Source organism: Prionailurus bengalensis, chromosome B4 (assembly GCF_016509475.1).
Source record: "Prionailurus bengalensis isolate Pbe53 chromosome B4, Fcat_Pben_1.1_paternal_pri, whole genome shotgun sequence".
Lineage (NCBI taxonomy): Eukaryota > Metazoa > Chordata > Mammalia > Carnivora > Felidae > Prionailurus > Prionailurus bengalensis.
Window position 1 is genome coordinate 132,059,232 of NC_057358.1, and position 17,345 is coordinate 132,076,576.

Sequence of the window (17,345 nt, forward strand, 5' to 3'; positions counted from 1 at the left end):
GATGTCAGTGTGGGAAGGAGAGAAGGGGGCAGGGCAAGGGTCTGTCTCAACAAAGACCCAAATCCAAATTGTGCCTTGCCTCAGTTTCCCCAGCTCCAATACGGAGTGGACTGAGCTAGAGGTCTGGGGGCTAGACTTGAGAGATGGGCCACTATAACTGTAGCTGCAACCACTGAAACAGTGTAGTCTTTTTTTTTTTTTTTTTAATTTTTTTTTTCAACGTTTATTTATTTTTGGGACAGAGAGAGACAGAGCATGAACGGGGGAGGGGCAGAGAGAGAGGGAGACACAGAATCGGAAGTAGGCTCCAGGCTCTGAGCCATCAGCCCAGAGCCTGACGCGGGGCTCGAACTCACGGACGGCAAGATTGTGACCTGGCTGAAGTCGGACGCTCAACCGACTGCGCCACCCAGGCGCCCCAAACAGTGTAGTCTTAACACACAAACAGAGCAGAAAGAACACTACCACGAGAAGAATTTAGGGTGAGGGAAGGTCTGAGTCTCAAGTCAGGGGAAAGGAGGAGGCTCTGTAATAAGGGTCCTTGGAACAGCTGGCTGGCCGTCTGAGAAAAGTCACCATAGTTCACACCGCACACCAGGAGAAAGCCCAAGTGAAGCAAAAGTGTGTAGAAAAAAGAAAAAGGTGGGGGGTGTAGGTGAGCATAGCCACTTTGCCCCCCCCCCCCACTTTGTTTTCAAGTTTATTTTGAGAGGGGAGGAACGAGAGAATCCCAAGCAGGCTCCTGGCTGTCAGCGTAGAGCCTGAGGTGGGGCTTGAACTCACAAATCATGAGATCACTGTCTGAACTGAAATCAAGAGCCAGATGCTCAAGTGACTGAGTCACCAGGGCGCCCCAGCCTTTTTTTTTTTTTTTTTAATTTTTAAAAACATTTTAATTTATTTTTGAGAGATAGAGACAGAGCATGAGCAGGGGAGGGGCAGAGAGAGAGGGAAACACAGAATCCGAAGCAGGCTCCAGGCTCTGAGCTGTCAGCACAGAGCCCACATGGGGCTGGAACCCACAAACCATGAGATCATGACCTGAGCCAAAGTCGGACGCTTAACCAACTGAGCCACCCAGGTGCTCCCCCCCCCCATTTTTTTTTTAAAGTAATCTCTACACCCAATGTGGGGCTTGAACTCACGACCCTGAGATCGAGAGCTGTATGCTCTACCGACTCAACCAGCCAGGCACCCGAGCATAGCCACTTTGAAAACCAGGTTGACGTTTCTTCATCTAGTAAAGCTGAACACACACAAACCCTCGCCCAAGCAAGCCCACCCCTGAGTGTGTGCCCTCCAGAAACATGTGAGCCCCCGGGAGGACAAGAATGTGCACACCACCAAACCAGCCAAAGGTCCAACCTCAGAACGGCCAAGTCAGGACGCAGTCTCAGAGAGAGGAATGCCGCAGGGCAGTGCAGAGGAAAGGCTGGCGGGCGGCTCCCGGCATCTTCACACTCAGTACAAGAGAACAAGGGGCGGCACCATTCACAGGAACCCAACGGGAACGCAACCCGGTGCCCAGCACCGAACCCGTGGACACACTGAATGCATCTCTCCACGCGGTGGGATGTTAACCCGCCCAAAAAGGGGACGAAGGCCGGACTCGCGCCGCAACGCTAATGAACCTTACAAACACGCTACGTGAAGAGGCCAGACGCACAAGCGTAAATATTGCATGATTCCGTTATCGGAAATGTCCAGAATAGGTCAATCTGCGGAGACGGGAAGTAGATTGGTGCCTGCCAGGGGTCGGGGGAGGGGGAAAGAGGGAGTACCTACTTAATGGGTACAGGGTTTTCTTTTGGGGTGATGAAAATGTTTCGGGACTAGGTGGGAATGGTGGTTGCGGCACGACACTGGGAACGTCCCACCGGCCACTTAGCTGTGTACTTTAAAAACGGTTAATTTTCTTAGGTGCATTTCACCTCAACTGAAAAAAGAGGAAGACAGAACAAGGCAGGCACAGTTCAAAACGTGCAGGGCTGAGCACTGTCAGGTCTAGGGATACAAACGTGATAAAACTCTTTCGCAAGAGGGAACGATTTCAATTGTCAGTGGTTCGCTCTGTGAGGGGAAAGCAGAGGAGGGGATACAGTGGGCTGCCAGGGGGCGTCCTCCCCCGAGGGGAAGGGTGCCCAATACTATGCATATCTGTTGTACGTATTCCTTTGTGCCTACTCGACGCTTAATAAAAACAAAACATCGAGGGGCGCCTGGCTGGCTCAGTCAGTGGAGCATGTGACTCTTGATCTCGGGGTTGTAAGTTCAAGCCCCACTTCGGGTGTAGAGATTACTTAAAAACAAAAAAAAAATATTAAAAAGTTAAAAAAAAACAATGAGACGTTAGAGGAATAGAAGAGAGAACTGCCTTCTAACTTTGGGGTAGGCAAGCCTTTTAATCCCTGATTTAAAATCCGAAGGCCATTAAAAAAAAAAGGGGGGGGGGGGCTCTGTCCCATCCAGAAAGGGAATCCCTTCTCTGTGGCAAAAATACCAGCAACAAAGTCCTAAGAAATACATACTTGTAACTCTTCGCAGCGGCAAAGAGCTGGTGGCCCTACTACGTTAACGAGCTCCTACGTATCAGTAGGAAAAAGACTCAAGGCTCAAAGGAAATAGTGTAAAGAATCTGAACACGCACTTGGAGAGGAGGAAACCGTTCATATAAAAATGGCGTACTCTTATGAAAAGATGCTCAGCCCCCTTATAAGACAAACGCACATGGTCCTGAAAAAGCACTCCCACCTCTGACTGGTGGCAATGCCACAACAGTAAGACGCGTGTGCTGTCCCGGCAGAGCTGTGGGGCGGTGGGCACTGTGCCCCGGGTGCATCCCCGCTCCCGCTTCGGGAGGGCACCCCACACCCTGGCGAGTGCCAAAGAGGCCCGGGACGAGGCTGTCCGTGGTGAGCTGTTTCCAACAACAAAACGTGGACACAGCCCAGATGGCCATCATTCTGGCCACGGGTTAAAGAAAGAAGGGCCCACCAATAACCCAGAATACAATGGAAAAAGAATGAGGAAGCTCTCTCTGTGCCCAAGCCGACAGATCTCAAAGATACAGGAAGTGAAAAGGCAAAGTACAGACTAGTACGTCTTCTCTGCTCTTTCCAGTTTAAAAACAAACAAAGAAAGGTGGGGAAATCGTCCCTATCTGTGTTTGGTTGTATCTACGTAAGGGAACACTGCAAAGAAGCGTGAGAAACCAGTAAGGACCCGGGAGGGCTACAGGGCTACGCCGACCCCTAGCCCCGGAAGGGTGAAGGACACCGCACTGGACACCAGGTTCCTCGTGGTCACTTTTTCCCAACACCTGTGTTGGAACAGAATTCACACACTTCCAATCACTTCTGAAGTATACAACGCAGTGGTTTTTTAGCACATTCACAAGTTCACCCCGAACACCAGGACCCCTCAGTACTTGCTCCACAACTCCCCCAAACCCCAGCTCTGGGCAAAACCACTCATCTCCTTTGTGTCTATGGATGTGCCTATCCTGGACGTTTCGTGTAAGTGAAATCACACGACGTGCGATCTTTTGTGACTGGCTTCTTTCACTTCGCATGCTTTTGTGTTTTGGTTTTTGGTTTTGTGTCGTTTCAGTTTTGAACCCCGTAAAATGAAACTAAAATGAAAAAGAACACAGAGGACCAAATCCAGGGAGCCACGGGAGAAAAAGTACTTTGCAAACTGTAAAGCGCTTCTGGCATAGCAACCAGTCATCGCTGGGGACAGCCACACACGTGTCTGGGGGACAGCAAGGATGTGGCACGGGAGAGGGTGTTTTGAGTGCCTGGCACGCAGTAAGTGCTCAACAAAAGTTGGGTTTGGTAAGTACCGGCCCCCGGGCTTCAGAGGTGAGCCCACATAGGTCCTAACCACGCGCAGGCCAGTGGGAGGAAAGGCCGCCAGGGCTCCCGATGCATGAGCGGGACTGTGCCAGAGGGAGGTCACGGCACCTGCGAAGGCCAGACGGGAGTGGGGTGCAGCGAACTCTGAGTCGTTTGGTGCAGCCAGAGCTTGAAGGCACGGGAAGAGGTGAGCAAGGGAGCGATCAGAAGGGTCTCAAATGCCAGGCTAAGATCCTGGCCATGAGCCTGAGACTCTGCAGGCCGGGTATGAATGCCTTTATTACAGGCTTTCTCGGCCTTCCCACTGACACCTGAGGCCCAGCAGTTCTTTGCTGCGGGGACTGTCCTGTGCATTGCTGCGCCGTCAGCAGCATCTCTGACCTCCACCCACCAGCTGCCAGCGGTACCCTCCTCTTCCCCGAGTTGAAACGATCAAAAATGTCCCCAGATCTTGCCAAATATCTCCTGTGGGACAAATAAATCTGTACTCCCCCCGGCCTCGTTCGGACCCACCGCCATATTAGAAAGGACTGGAAGGGCACGTGAGGGGCGAGGGAGCCCCAGAAGGAGCCGCTCCAACTAACTGTCCAGGCAAGAGCTGACTGTGGTCCCAGCCAGGCAGGAGGCAGAGACCTTGACACTTTGGAAGTGGGGCCTCTTATGATTCGGCAGGAGGGAGAGGGGGAGAGGGGAAGGAGCCCTTTATTCCTTTGAACTCTCCTGCAGTCCCGCAAGGACTACTGTTTGTATCGCTCCTTGACACCCACAGAAACTAAAACACCAAAGGTCGAAGACTAAATGCCACGCTCGCTTCCCCGGGACACGGACCTCGCTCCTAGGCCAAGGCTTCGTGTCCCGGCAGAGTGCTGGAAAGCCACCACAGCTGCCTGCCCCCCAAGGCTCCCACCACCACAAGGCCTTTTGCTGCCTCTGGGTTCTATCAGGAAGCTGCAAGCCTTGTCTCTGAGCTCCCCGCGTTCGGCTACTGAGGCTCAGTAAGGTGACGTAACTGGCCCGAGGTCATAGGTCTAGCTGGGGGCAGAGCCAGGATTTAAATGTTAGTCCCCAAAGACTCTTTTTTTTTTTTCTCTACTCCACCTGTCTAGCAGCTCAGTCGTTCAATCGACAGACACATACACAGTGAGCCCTGGACCACTGAGGCAGCCCTGTCCTGGATGAACACCGCTCACCTTCTGTGGAGGCAACGGAGAAGAATTCTAAGTGAAGAGTGCCAGAGCAGGGGTGGTGGAGGTGACCCAGCAGTTGGATACAGTGGCCCTGCTGGGGGATGGGCCAGTCTGGAAAACAAACTTGGGACACGGAGAAGGGCTTGGAGCCGGCCCGCCCTAGGATCTGGGGCCTGGGGAAGTCCTGGGTGGGGAGAGGGGGTGACCAACCTCACGTGGGGGCTCCTTCTCCCCAGCACAGACTCACGTATATAATCAGGGACCTGGCTGGACTGGAAGTGCAGAAGAAAGCACCCCCACAAGCACCTGTTGGGGAGCACCGTCCCCTCGCCATTGAGAACCGAGGAGCAGAGACTAAGAGGCATAGGGAGTTCTCAAGGGCGCACAGCCAGTGGTGGTAGAGTGGACACAGTCTCGGCCACTTCTGGACTCCGTGTAGCTGACCTGAGGCCCTGACAAAGCTGGTCCCACTCTCCTGGTTGTCCCCTTATGATACTTGGAGGCAGAACCGGAAGAGAAGCTGCAGGCTTCGAAGCCATATCCACAAAGCACTCGCCTTCGGGTGATCCTGGAAAGCAGGGCCTGGAGACCGCACCCAACCCCACCTGCAGAGGCCATCTGGAGTCAGGCCCTGGCACAGGCACCAGCGACAAGAATGCAGCCAGAGCTCTGAACAAAGGGAGCCAGCGAGGCCAGCCGGGGAGGCCCTACAATCGCCACTGTCCCCACACTAGCAGGAGCCCAGGAATGAGCAGGACGCGGCGTCACGCCAGGACCCCCTCGGCCTGAGCACCCAGCAAAGGCTGGACAGGGCAGCTGCTCAGGGCAGAACGGGCTCCCCACCTCCACTCAGGCCGAAGGGGACCCAAATCCTTTGGACAGTAGCAAATCCCAAAAAAGACGGAGGGCTGGGGGGGGGGGGGCGGGGGGGACATAAAAACACTACCGCTGGGCCGACACGTGCGGGCGTTGTGCACACTCTGATCTCGTGACTTCTCACCACCCTGCGGGCCTCATGACCCCGTTTTACTGACAGGGGAGCCAAGGCTGGCAGAGGTCATCACCTGTTCAAGGGCATATGAGAAGCACCCTGGTAGAATTTACATCAGGGCCTGTCCAAAGAGAAGCAAATCTGGGTCTGGTTTTTAAAATAAACTAGATAAACAGGAAGTCCTGCCCCCAGGGAGGTCCCACCACATGGACCAGGGACACTAGCTTTCTGAAATGACCTTGGCCTGCCTCTCCCCATTCTGTTCCCTTCTGCAAAGAGAAGGCCCTGGATTGGACGCTTCCTAGAAGCAGATGTGCACGCGTGCCGAAAACTACTCCCCGTGCCTTTTGCTCTTGGCCAGCCAGGCCTCAACATCACACAAACGTCCCGTATGGGGACACTGAGGCACAGAGCAGCCACACGACTTTCCTGCAGCTGCACACAGCCAGGTCTGGAACTCGGGTCTGTCTGACGTCTTCCCCTCATGTTCTGTGTCACACCCTCTCGCTCATGTGGGGTATAAAGACTGCCTTTTCTAGTGTTCAAGAGAAACCCTGGGTGGCCAATTTGATGGCCAGGTACTGCCATCAATGGTACTGCACCTGCTTCTTGATGTGTGCGGAAGGGACAGCACGGCTCTAGAGGCTGCTGCTGTGCGGGGCGACCACATTCAACTAGGACCCTGCCCAGAACCAACTACATGCTCAGAGAACGTCCCCTCCCTGTCCCCTCCGACGGGGGAGGCAACAGCTCACCAAGAAGGAGTCCGTACCCCAAGAGGGCAGAGACCCAGACCACTGGGTGAGAGAAACCCCCTCCTCCCCAAGTTCAGAACCGATGAGCACAGCACACTGCCTTGATGCTTTCTTTTCTCTGCCCGGGACAGAAATTATTTACCTTGCTTTTCCAAGGAGGAAAAGAGGGACAGGGACGAGGATAGACCCCAGGGGCTGGCCACCCTGCTCTAACAACTCCCATTCAAGGTTACCCACACAGTATCTCCCCTCCAGACCCTTTTCTGCCAGGTCAGGGAACGGGGTGAGCGATTCGTTTCAAATGACAACACGGGAACAAACTCAGACTTTCAACAGGAAGCACATCCGGAGAGAAAGATCCAGAACGCTATGGCCAGACCCCTACCCCCCGCCCCCACCCAGAGGTTACTGGGAGAGCCTGCGTCATTGTCATTCCGAAGCCCGCCTGGGCTGAATTCCAGGGGGCCCCCCAAGCAGAGGGAGGGGGCCCAGGCCTCCTCTGCCTATTAGCATCCTTCTCCCAGGAGGCAAGAAACAGGGGTGCTACCCCAGCCTGGCCTTTCCCGCGCCCGGCTGGAGACCCAGGTCACCTGCAGCTGGAAACCAGAGCTAAAAACACCCTCTTCCGCCCAGCCTGCAGCAGGTGGGCACCCCACCCCACCCTGACTGCGTGAGGAGCCCCCTGGCCTGCCTCCCCCACAACCTGCTGCTTCCCTCCTTACCTGGGATGGCCCTGGGGACAAAATGGCCCAAACATGCCACGGGAGGCCTGAGGCCAAGTTCTGGCTTCAGAGCCTGAAGACCTGCCACATTCCCTCCTGCTTGTCCCCGGCGCTGTCCCCAGGGCCCCAAAACCACTAGGCCGGAACCAGAGACACTTACCCAGGTAGATGTCTCCAAAGGACCCACTCCCGATCTTCCGTCCCAGGCGGTATTTGTTCCCCACACGCAGCTCCATGACTCACTCTCGCTGCGGAGGGAAGCAGAGACACACGGGTCAGGGAAGCGGGGAGCCGGGAAGGGAGCCTAGACCGCTAGACCCCACCAGATCCCCCACCAAAGGCCAGGGAAAGACCCAAGGAACTCGGGAGACCAACATTCTCCCTCCCACTGCACAGGAAGAGATTTGGCCTGGCTTTGCCCGAGGGCACCCAGGTGTCAGGTGGCCTGATGGCCTCCACGTGTGAGCAATAGCGGAGGCGGGCTGAGAACACATGTCAGGGTGGCCAGGCAGAAGGCGGAATTGGAGATAAGGCCCGGGAGGAAAGAGCCAAGCAAGCATCTCCTCGGGGGACACGCATCTGGGGACCCTCCAATAAGAGCCTCTCAGGTGCAGGCCAGTCACAAAGGGCCAAGACCCTGAAAGGCAAATCAAAGACAAAGGGGGTGATGGGGGAGGGGGGACACAGGAGCTGCTCGTTCTGGGGGTGCTACCATGGCAACCACCGGCAAGTTCCAACCTCCAGGGACGGAAGGACAAGGTGAACCCTAACCCCGGCCCCCACCCCTAACCTTCTCTGCTTCTAGTGCCAGGAACCGGACACGAGGCCTCCACGGCCCGGCCTGGTCTTTCCAGAGGCCAGAACTTGCCAGTGTGCAGTGTGCCCTGCTGGAGAGGGGCCTCCTCCCCAACTCAGGGGGCAGCCAGAACACCCAGTCACCTCCCTCTCCCACAACACCAAGCACCTCACACAGGTCTCGCTGCACGTATTTTTGGGGACGGACAGTTTGGGGCTGGCTTCCTTCAAGACTAGAAGGAGGGTCTCCCCAGAGGGCCCCACAGAGCAACTGAGGCAACCAAAGCCAGGTTTTTAGCCACTGGCCTCTGGGGTGGGGGGAGAGGTCTGAGGGAAGGATGCTGATGTGAGCAGCTCCCCTCCTCCTGTGCCCCATCCTGTGCCCAAGCCCATGAGACATCAGGGGCCACCCTGGTGGGGATCCCTGTGCCCTCCAGGATCCTGGCCTGCAGAAGAAGAAACTCAAAGGCCAGGAGATGGTTTCTACAGTTAGGGGAGAGGGGATGGTGAACTATCAAATGGGGAGAAAGACGGGGGATCCCTAACGTCTCAGAGTGTTCATATGCGGGGGGGGTCTCCCTTTGCAGACAGGGAACTTGGTGGCAGTCTCCTCACCTCGGACCCAGACGGGGTTCCCGCTGCCCCACCTGACACAATCGGGACTGATTTCCTGCCAGGCCTGGGAAGCAAAGCAGGAAGACGGAAAAGCAGCTGTACCAGGCACAGCAGCCCTGCCTCTTTCCTATGCCAAACGCTATCCCCAAAGCCAGACCCACCTGGGAGGGGAGATGGGCGAGATCTAGTTCACAGATGGCCAGGCTGGAGCTCTCTGGCCCCGCAGAGGCCAGAAGCCAACAGCTCCTGCCCAGGAGACACATCCAGCCCTGGCACCTAACGCCCAGGGAGCCGCCACTGGCCCTTCCCCCGGTGGCCACAAGGAAGTAGCCTCCACCCCATGCCAGCCAAACTCTGGGCTCTCAACCAAGGGCCTCTGCCCACACGCCTGGCCAGTCCCGGCTGAGGTGCCGCGGCTGCCAGCGGAACACTCTCCACATTTGCAGAAAACTCACATTTCACATACACACCGACCTGTGTGTACCCACCAAAGGAAGAAAGGAAAGCAGACGCACACCGTGAGCCGCACAGAGGGGGAGGGGACCGGGGGGGGGGGTCACGGGTGTGTACATACACAAACACTGCCCCCCCAGTCCGTTTTCTGCCAACGCCAATTCAGAGACCACACATGGCAGCCAGGAAAGCCGCAGGTTAGGAGAGAAACATAAATATACCCGCATCCTATATTACATAAATACCCACGCCAGGTTATATAAATACCCGCGCCCTCCGTCTGGGTGTCTTACATAAATTACATAAATACACTGCACATGACCCCCCAGCCCCTCCCCACTCACCGGGCTGTGGGCAGAGAAGGGAAGAAGAGAGGGTGCAAACAACAGCCCTGCAGGAAACCACGGCTGGGCGCTAGCCACCCAGACCCGGGGCGGGGGGCAGGGCCCCAGAGAGAGCCTAGACTGTCCCAGCACTGTCCCCTGAAAAGCCGCCCAGAGGAAAGGAGAAAGGATAGAGTCAGGAAAAGGAGAAGCTTTCCAGTTCTTTGCCGATTCTCCCATGGGGGGTGGGGGGTGGGGGGTGGGAGGGGGGTGGAAAAAACGAAGTGAAAAAGAAAAAAAAAAAAAAGGCAGACGCAAATCCGGAGTTTCAGCTGGTTAAAAAAAATTACACAAACTACCAAGCAGCAGAGCACATGGACAGTTTTCTTACTCTCTGATACCCCCTCACCCCCAGCCAGAGCCCTTATCGCTGGGCCATTAACATAAAAATTGGAGGGACGCTCTAGACAGTAAGCCAAAGGAGCCCCCAAACAGGCATTCCCTGGGCGTAACTTCAGACACTCTGGATCTCCTTCTCCCCAAATCCTTCTCCCTGAGGAAGGCTGTGCCCAGGAAGGTTGTGCTGAGAACACAAGCAAGAGAACTAAGGGAAAAGTTGGGGAGGGGGCTCACCCCACTTTGAGTTTGGGCGTGAAGAGGAGCTTGGGAATCCTCTCTCTAGAGAGACCCGGACAAAACATAGTTTGTGTCCACGGAGACTCGCAAAACATGGATTTCTCCCAGCAGAAACGGGAGAATGCGATCTGATAAATAACCCCCACCCCTTTCTTTCTCTCCACAAAGGAAAACAGAATCTGTGGCTGAGTGACCACACACCCCATCACCTCAGGGCCCCCAGGCGCCCCCCGAGCACCCCCATCCAACACACGGGAGCAGCCTCGCTGACCCCCAGGTCCGGAGCCCCGAGCCGGGAGAGAAGGGGGGAGGCGCTGCTGATTGTCCAGTGAAACACACAGAAGCCCAGGGTTTGGCCGAGAAGCCCGAATCAACAGTATCAACAGTCTAGGGTGGCCCCAGCACCCTAGTCCCGGACCTCCCCCTCCCCCCCGCAGCGTCCCCCCAATCCCAGCCCGGGGTGGCCTCTCGGCCGGCTGGGGCCTTGAAGGGTCCAGCTGGGGGAGGGGGAGGCGGGCCAGACTGGGGGGGCCTCCCCCGGTTAAGCCTGCAAAATAATAGTCACCCTCCTCCTCCTCCTCGTCCCCAGCCGCGCCTTTGTCCTCGCCGGGCCGAGCGGGCGGCGCCCGGGCTGCCCCCCCCTCCCCGTACCCGAGTGCGAACGCGCGTGTGTCCGCCCTCCCCTCCCCTCCCTCTCGCGCAAAAACAAAGAGGCGGAGGGAGCCCCGTTTCCCCCCGGGTTTGCGCCCCTCCGCGGGCCCGCGGCCCCCCAATATTTACCCCGCCGGGAAGGCGCCGGTACCGGGCCGCTGCTCTGAGGGCTGCCGCGGGCGGGGGCGGCCCGCCGGGGCGGATGCCGGAGGATTCGCGGAGCCGCCCGGCGCGCCAGCCTCTCCCGGCCCAGCCGCCGCCGCCGCCGCCGCCGCCGCCGCCGCGCTCCGCTCCGCTCCGCTCGGCCCCGGCCGGGCTCTGGCTCTAGGTTCTTGCCGCCGCCGCCGCCGCCACCTCCCTCCTCCGGGCCCTCCTGCCCGCCCGCCCCCGCCGCCGGCTCGCGCGCTCCCGCCCGGCGCGCGCCCGCCGGCTCCCATTGAGCCCCGGGCCCGACCGCTGATGTCATCCCCGGCCCGCCGCCGCCGCCCCGGAGGATTTAAAGGGCCCGCGCCCTCGGCTCCCGGGGACGCTGGTGGGGGGAGGGGGGGCGCGGCAGGGAAACACAGTCCCCCAGCCTGGCGAGTAGCCCGTTGCGGGAAGGCGGTCTTACGTGTGGGGCCGGGGAACACACAGACACCGACACCCTGACCCAGTCTGGGGCACAGGTGGAAAACGCTGGGTGGGGGTGGGGAGGAGGCGGGCGCACGAAAAGCTGGGGTTTTCTAGACCCAGAGCCTCCTCTTCCACCTGCTCGGTTCTCTCTCCTCTCAAACCAGAGGAGAATGTTTCGGGGGCTCTGAGGACTGCAGAGGACACAGTCCAGGTTAATTCAGGGGTCAATGATTTGGCAGGACAGCAAGAGATAGGGATGTTGACAAAAGACCCAGGGAGGTAGCCAGGGCTCAGCTATCCTCACCACCACCACCACCACCACCCATGGAAAGATCAAAGGCAAAGACCTTTTCCGTCTCCCTCCCTGCTTTTCCAGCAGCTCAAACTGTGATGGGTACAAAACAGACCCCCAAACCCTAATCCTGGTCTCACCGGTTTCATGAGGAACCCCACACACTGCGGCGGAACTAACACTTGAGTCAGAGGCGCCAGTGGTGCAAGGTTAGCTAAGGCACCTCCCAACTCTGGGCTTGGGGTTCCATATCTGCAAATCAGGAAGAAGACCCTGCTCCCCAGGTCACTGGGAGAATTAATTAAGGCTTCTCACCAGCTTCCAGGGTAGCCAATGAAAGGTTCTAGGGCAAAGTTATTAAGACGATATTGACACTGCGCCATGCACAGCTCCAAATTATGACACACATCCATTCACAGGCACAACTGTGATTGTGGACACACAAAATGCCAGAGTGCACTGTATCCAATCCCGGAAGCGTGGTTCCCGGGAAGAGTCACTTCCATAATAACTGCATCTTCCCTCAAGGCTGAGGGACTTAGTCACACACTGTCCAAACTGGTGGGAGCCCGGAAGACCAGGTTCTTCTCTATCACACAGCAGGAAATGGGACCCAGAGAGGGGAGGGGTTTGCTCAGGACCACACAGCACAGCCAAAGAGATAGCTCTGTTCTCCCGATGTCCCTGGAAGACTGAGTCTATCATGAGGTCATTTCCAAGAGCAGGAAAGTGACAACAAACCTTCTCCCAGGGGAGACCACCAGTCAGCTGGGGACCTGACCTCAGCGCACCCTTTGCCAGAGCAGGGGTCACCAGGGAAGGTGGTGGGCGTTTCTTTGTTATTTATACTGTTTTGTTCATTGATAACCAGTATTGTAAATAGGCCGATTTCATGTTACAGATCCATATTCCCTATTTCTCTTGAAGCCCTGGGAAAACGGGCAACTCTGGGTCCAAACTCACACCCGGCTGTGACCACACTCAGCTGGCCGAGGCAGCAGCCCCCCATCTCGTTTCCTCACGTGAGTCTGTTGTATCCATTTTTATGACTTCCTTCATCCCCTAGAAGTCCCCAAGTGTGACCCTGTCCTAGAGGCCAGCCACCACCCTGTGATACATACCAATGCCCTTTGTCATCTGTTCTCATCTCAATCTCGCCAACCCTGAATCCAGAGGCTCTGTTTCCAGTGTCCAAGGATGCCAGCCCTCCATGGGGCTGCAGGTTCTCCTAAAGTGACACAAGGTGCCCAGGCCTGGGGCCCCAGGCAGAGGGCCCTTGGAAGTACTGAGCAAGGGTGGAATGCACCCCTGTGTCACCGCCCACCCCTCCGACCTGGGCTCTGCTTCCCAATTACGGCCTCCCTCTCCAGGAAGGGACTGGTCCGGCTTTAGCATCCACGAAGCACCTGGCCCTGGGGGAGGTGGTTAACCTCTCAGACAACAACAGATTAAATCCTACTCTATTCTTTCCCTGAGTTTACACAGCACAGAGCCCGCATCTGAGGCTCTTAACAGTGCTTGCCTAAGGGCACGCATTAACCACAAAGTCCCAGTTTCCCGGTCCAATCTTGTCACACCCCCACCCCCCACGGAAGGATCCTGGTCAGTTTCCTGGGCCACCCAGTCTTAAGATCTACTTGTCCCCTAAGGCCTGCTCCAAGGCTTTCTCCTGCTGTCTCCACCCACCGCCCACACCCAGGCTCTGATTACCTATGTGTGGGCCCCAGTTCTCCTCTTTCCTAAACTCCTGGAAGACTAGCCCCCCCCCAGGGTCCTTCTAAAGAGCTTTGCAGCTCAGCTCTAAGGAGAAACTGAGACGTGACACAAAACTGAGTGGAGGATGGAGGCAGTTCCAAGGCGGGGGAGAAAGCTTACGGAGTTCTAGCAGCCTCTGGGCCTGACTTCTGTCTTCATACTAGGTTCTCAATGATTCCTCCTGGGACGTAACACCCAAGGTGTGGCCCGCTTGAGTTCACCCCAGTCCGCTCCCTGCACACCCACTCACTCACCCAGAAGATGCAATCAACCTTGAACAATAGGTCCCAGCTCACATGGGCCCCACCCTGGAGTCTGGCTGCTCTGCACTGGGGTCAGGAGGAGAGACTCCCCAACACTCTCCCAATCTGACCCTACTGTTTCCTCGGCACCCTGGAGCACCGGGCTGGGGATCTCAAGGAATGCCCTGGAACTGCCAGACCACAAAACAATATTGCAGAAGAAACCAGAGATGGGGGGGGAAGTTTTTCAGTCCTCCCAAAGGGATCTGTAATCTGAGTCTTGACTGTGGGCACCCTGGGGTTTACTAAACATCAGGGAAGGTCCTTCAAATGGCCCTATGCAATCTGTGCCGAGGCCTTAGCCCTGGCTGTTCCTGCTGCCTGGGATGCTTTTCCCTCAGACACCCACATGGCTCATTCCCTCACCTCCCTGAGGTCTTGGCTTTCACCCCCTTCACAGAGAGATCTTCCAGTCCTCCTAACTGAAGATCCTGACCCCACTAGGGCACTGCTTCCCCCTTTCTCTGCTTCATTTTTTCCTGGCACTTATCTCTCTATAATATATTCTCTATGTATCATTTCTCTCTCTAACATATTCTCTATATAACATATCTCTCTATAACGTATTCTACATGATACTTGAATTTTTTTTTTTTTTTTTTTGGTCTGTCTGAGTCTCCTTCTAGAATAAAAGCTACATGAAGGCAGGGCACTATTGCTATTCTGGGGACACCACTGGTCGCCAGTATCAAGAATAGTGTCTCTGGCGGGGCGCCTGGGTGGCTCAGTCGGTTAGGCGGCCGATTTCAGCTCAGGTCATGATCTGATAGTTTGTGAGTTCAAGCCCCGCATCAGGCTCTATGCTGACAGTTCAGAGCCTGGAGCTTGCTTCCGATTCTGTGTCTCCCTCGCTCTCTGCCCCTCCCCGGCTCACGCTCTGTCTCTTTCAAAAATAAAATAAAACGTTAAAAAAAAAATTAAAAAAAAAGAATAGCGTCTGGCACACAGGAGGTGTGAATGAATATTTGCTGAATGAGCGAATGAATAGTCCGTGAAGAGACAGCCTTCGCTCTCTCTGACAAAACAAGAGCTACACATATTGAGCACCTACTGTGTGCCAGGCACTCTATAGGACACATTACCCGCACTGAGTCATCCAACCTACACGTCCATCCTCAGCAGAGGAAGTAGACCGACAGAATCTGTGCCCCTACCCACTTCTCCCAAGCTGGTGGAGAACACAGGGCGGAGACGAGTCCCCAGCCCCTCCATCAGACTCTTGAGCCCCTCTCCTAGAAAAGCAATTCTGGGCCCCACCAAGAGCCACAGGGGCCCGAGGGGGCTCCTTGATTCCAGCTCGATCATTCTACAGGCGGAAAATGAGCCCCAGGGAGCCTCACTCAAAGTCACAAAGGTAGCCCAAGACGGAAGCCCACTGTGGTTAAGAAGCTGGCCTCGAATGCTGACTGGGAGGGAAATCCAGGCCACCTGACTCGGACTTCTAGCACACGGGCTGCATCACCTCCAGCTTCGTCTTCCCTTGCCCTCCCCGTCCCCTTGAGTGGAGGTGGGCGGAGGTATGCACCTGCAGGGGGGCCCAGGTGAGCCACTGGCCTTGCCCACCCTGTGTCTTCACCTATGGCCTTGGCTCTCGGACGCCCCTGCAGGGCGTTTTCTGAGTCTTCCTCTTCTTAGCTGCTACCTGTGCCTCTCCCAAGACCCCCGAGGGTCGATGACCCACCACGGGCTCCAAGGGGTCCTCCTCCAGCTTGCCAGCCTGAAAATGCTGCCCTGGTGCATTCTTCTCGCCCAGCGAGGCCTTGGCAGCTTGCCCCCAGACTCTTCCACGATGTTCCACCCACCTCTGACTGCTCTCAGGGCAGCTGCAAGGGACTTGGCCCGGGCCTCTCCAGACTCCACTGGCTCTAGATGCTTCTCCTGGTGATCTCACCACATCGCCATGCCTGGTCTTTCTCAGGCAGTGGTTCCTCCCTCCTCCTCCTCCTCCTCCTCCAGCTTCGGTGGTGAGGCAGCCGGGTACGGTAGCAAGAGGCCCAGGAAGCCCACATTTGAGTCCCAGCTCAGCCACCGGATTTCAGCAGGAATTTGGAGAATTCGCAGCCCCTCTCTGAGGGGCTGGACAAGGAGAGCTCTAAGGCCCTTTCTTCAGTCTCCCCATCTATAAACTAAGGGCTGGACTGGATGGGGAAGGTCTATACATTCCACATCTAGGGCACTCTGTTGAGAAAGATCCCGAGGTCACACACGTGTGGGCTCAGAGGGAAAGGGTTTTCTCCCCCCACCACTCCCATATTTAAAACATTGTACACATCCCATCAGCAACACCTCCCAGCTGTACTCTGAACCCGGTCCCCTCTCACTGTCTACATCCTTCACTCGGATACTACAGTGGTCTGTTACCTGGGAGATCACACCCCTCGGCTACCAAAAATACACTAGTATTTTCTGTCCTTAGCGTGCGATCCAATGTTCTTTCCCAGGCCTGCTATGATCTGGCCCCGGCCTGCCTCTCGGACCTCATCTCAAACTATCTTTTTTCATTTCTTCTTGCATTTCAAAGGCCTCGAGGCCTTTGCATTTGCCATTCCTCCGGCCTAGAATTACCTCCCCCCAGATCTTCAATGGCTTGAACGCAATGACTGGTGTTCAAGCCACAACTCAAAAGTCACCTCCTCAGAGAGGCCTTCTTTGACTACACAGTCTTTTAGTAGGTTCCACACCCAACAAGGGGCGCGAACTCACAACCCGAGCTCAAGACTCACGTGCTCTACCGGGTGAGCCAGCCAGGTGCCCTGACCACACAATCTTAAGCAGGCCTCCTTCCCCTCTGCCTCTCTTCCTACTGGATCATCCTGCTTTCTTTTCTTTTTTTTGTTTATTAATTTTTCATGTTTATTTATTTATTTATTTTGAGAGACAGACACAGAGTGTGAGCGGGGGAGGGCAGGGAGAGAGGGAGACACAGAATCCGAAGCGGGCTCCAGGGCTCCGAGCTGTCAGCTCGGAGCCCGACGCGGGCCTCGAACTCATTAACTGCGAGATCATGACCCGAGCCCAAGTCGTACTCTCAACCGCCTGTGCCACCCAGGCGTCCCCGTCTTATTTTCTTTATGGCACTTACCACGGGCTGAAAACATTAACTTGTTTATTTTGAATGCCCCTACACATAAGCTCTAGGAGAGAGAAATCCTCTTATATGCTCCTGTGGGTGTCCAATTGGTAATGGGTGCCCCATAAATACCTGTACAATGAGCAAATTCTGCTGTGGGTGTGTGGTTGTAGGAGTGGAGGCGAGGGCCTGGCACTTTCCATCCCTGGGCCAGCCGATGCCTGACAGCCTTCCCTTAGGGACAGGCCTTCCTTATCCTGTGGTTCCTCCCCACCCCGTCCACCCCTTCTTGGGGTGGGCTCTTGTTCCCGCCCCCCTCCGCCGGGGCA

General features: G+C 56.2%; 1 protein-coding gene across 11 annotated transcripts in view; it reads right to left on the reverse strand.

Annotated features, from left to right (window-relative positions):
- LOC122472751 (casein kinase I) overlaps positions 1-17,345 on the reverse strand; it is a 35,004-nt gene that overhangs the window by 13,081 nt on the left and 4,578 nt on the right. For 3 of the 11 annotated variants that reach the window (XM_043562578.1, XM_043562577.1, XM_043562579.1), the window contains exons 1-2: positions 11,115-11,242; positions 7,673-7,760 (exon numbers count right to left, since the gene is read on the reverse strand). In XM_043562578.1, the coding sequence (XP_043418513.1) occupies positions 7,673-7,748 (76 nt within the window). In that variant the 5' untranslated portion in view covers positions 7,749-7,760; positions 11,115-11,242. Of the gene's footprint in view, positions 1-7,672; positions 7,761-10,899; positions 10,957-11,114; positions 11,390-17,345 lie in introns of those variants that run through there. The other 8 variants (XM_043562580.1, XM_043562574.1, XM_043562582.1 and 5 more) reach the window with 5 other exon arrangements.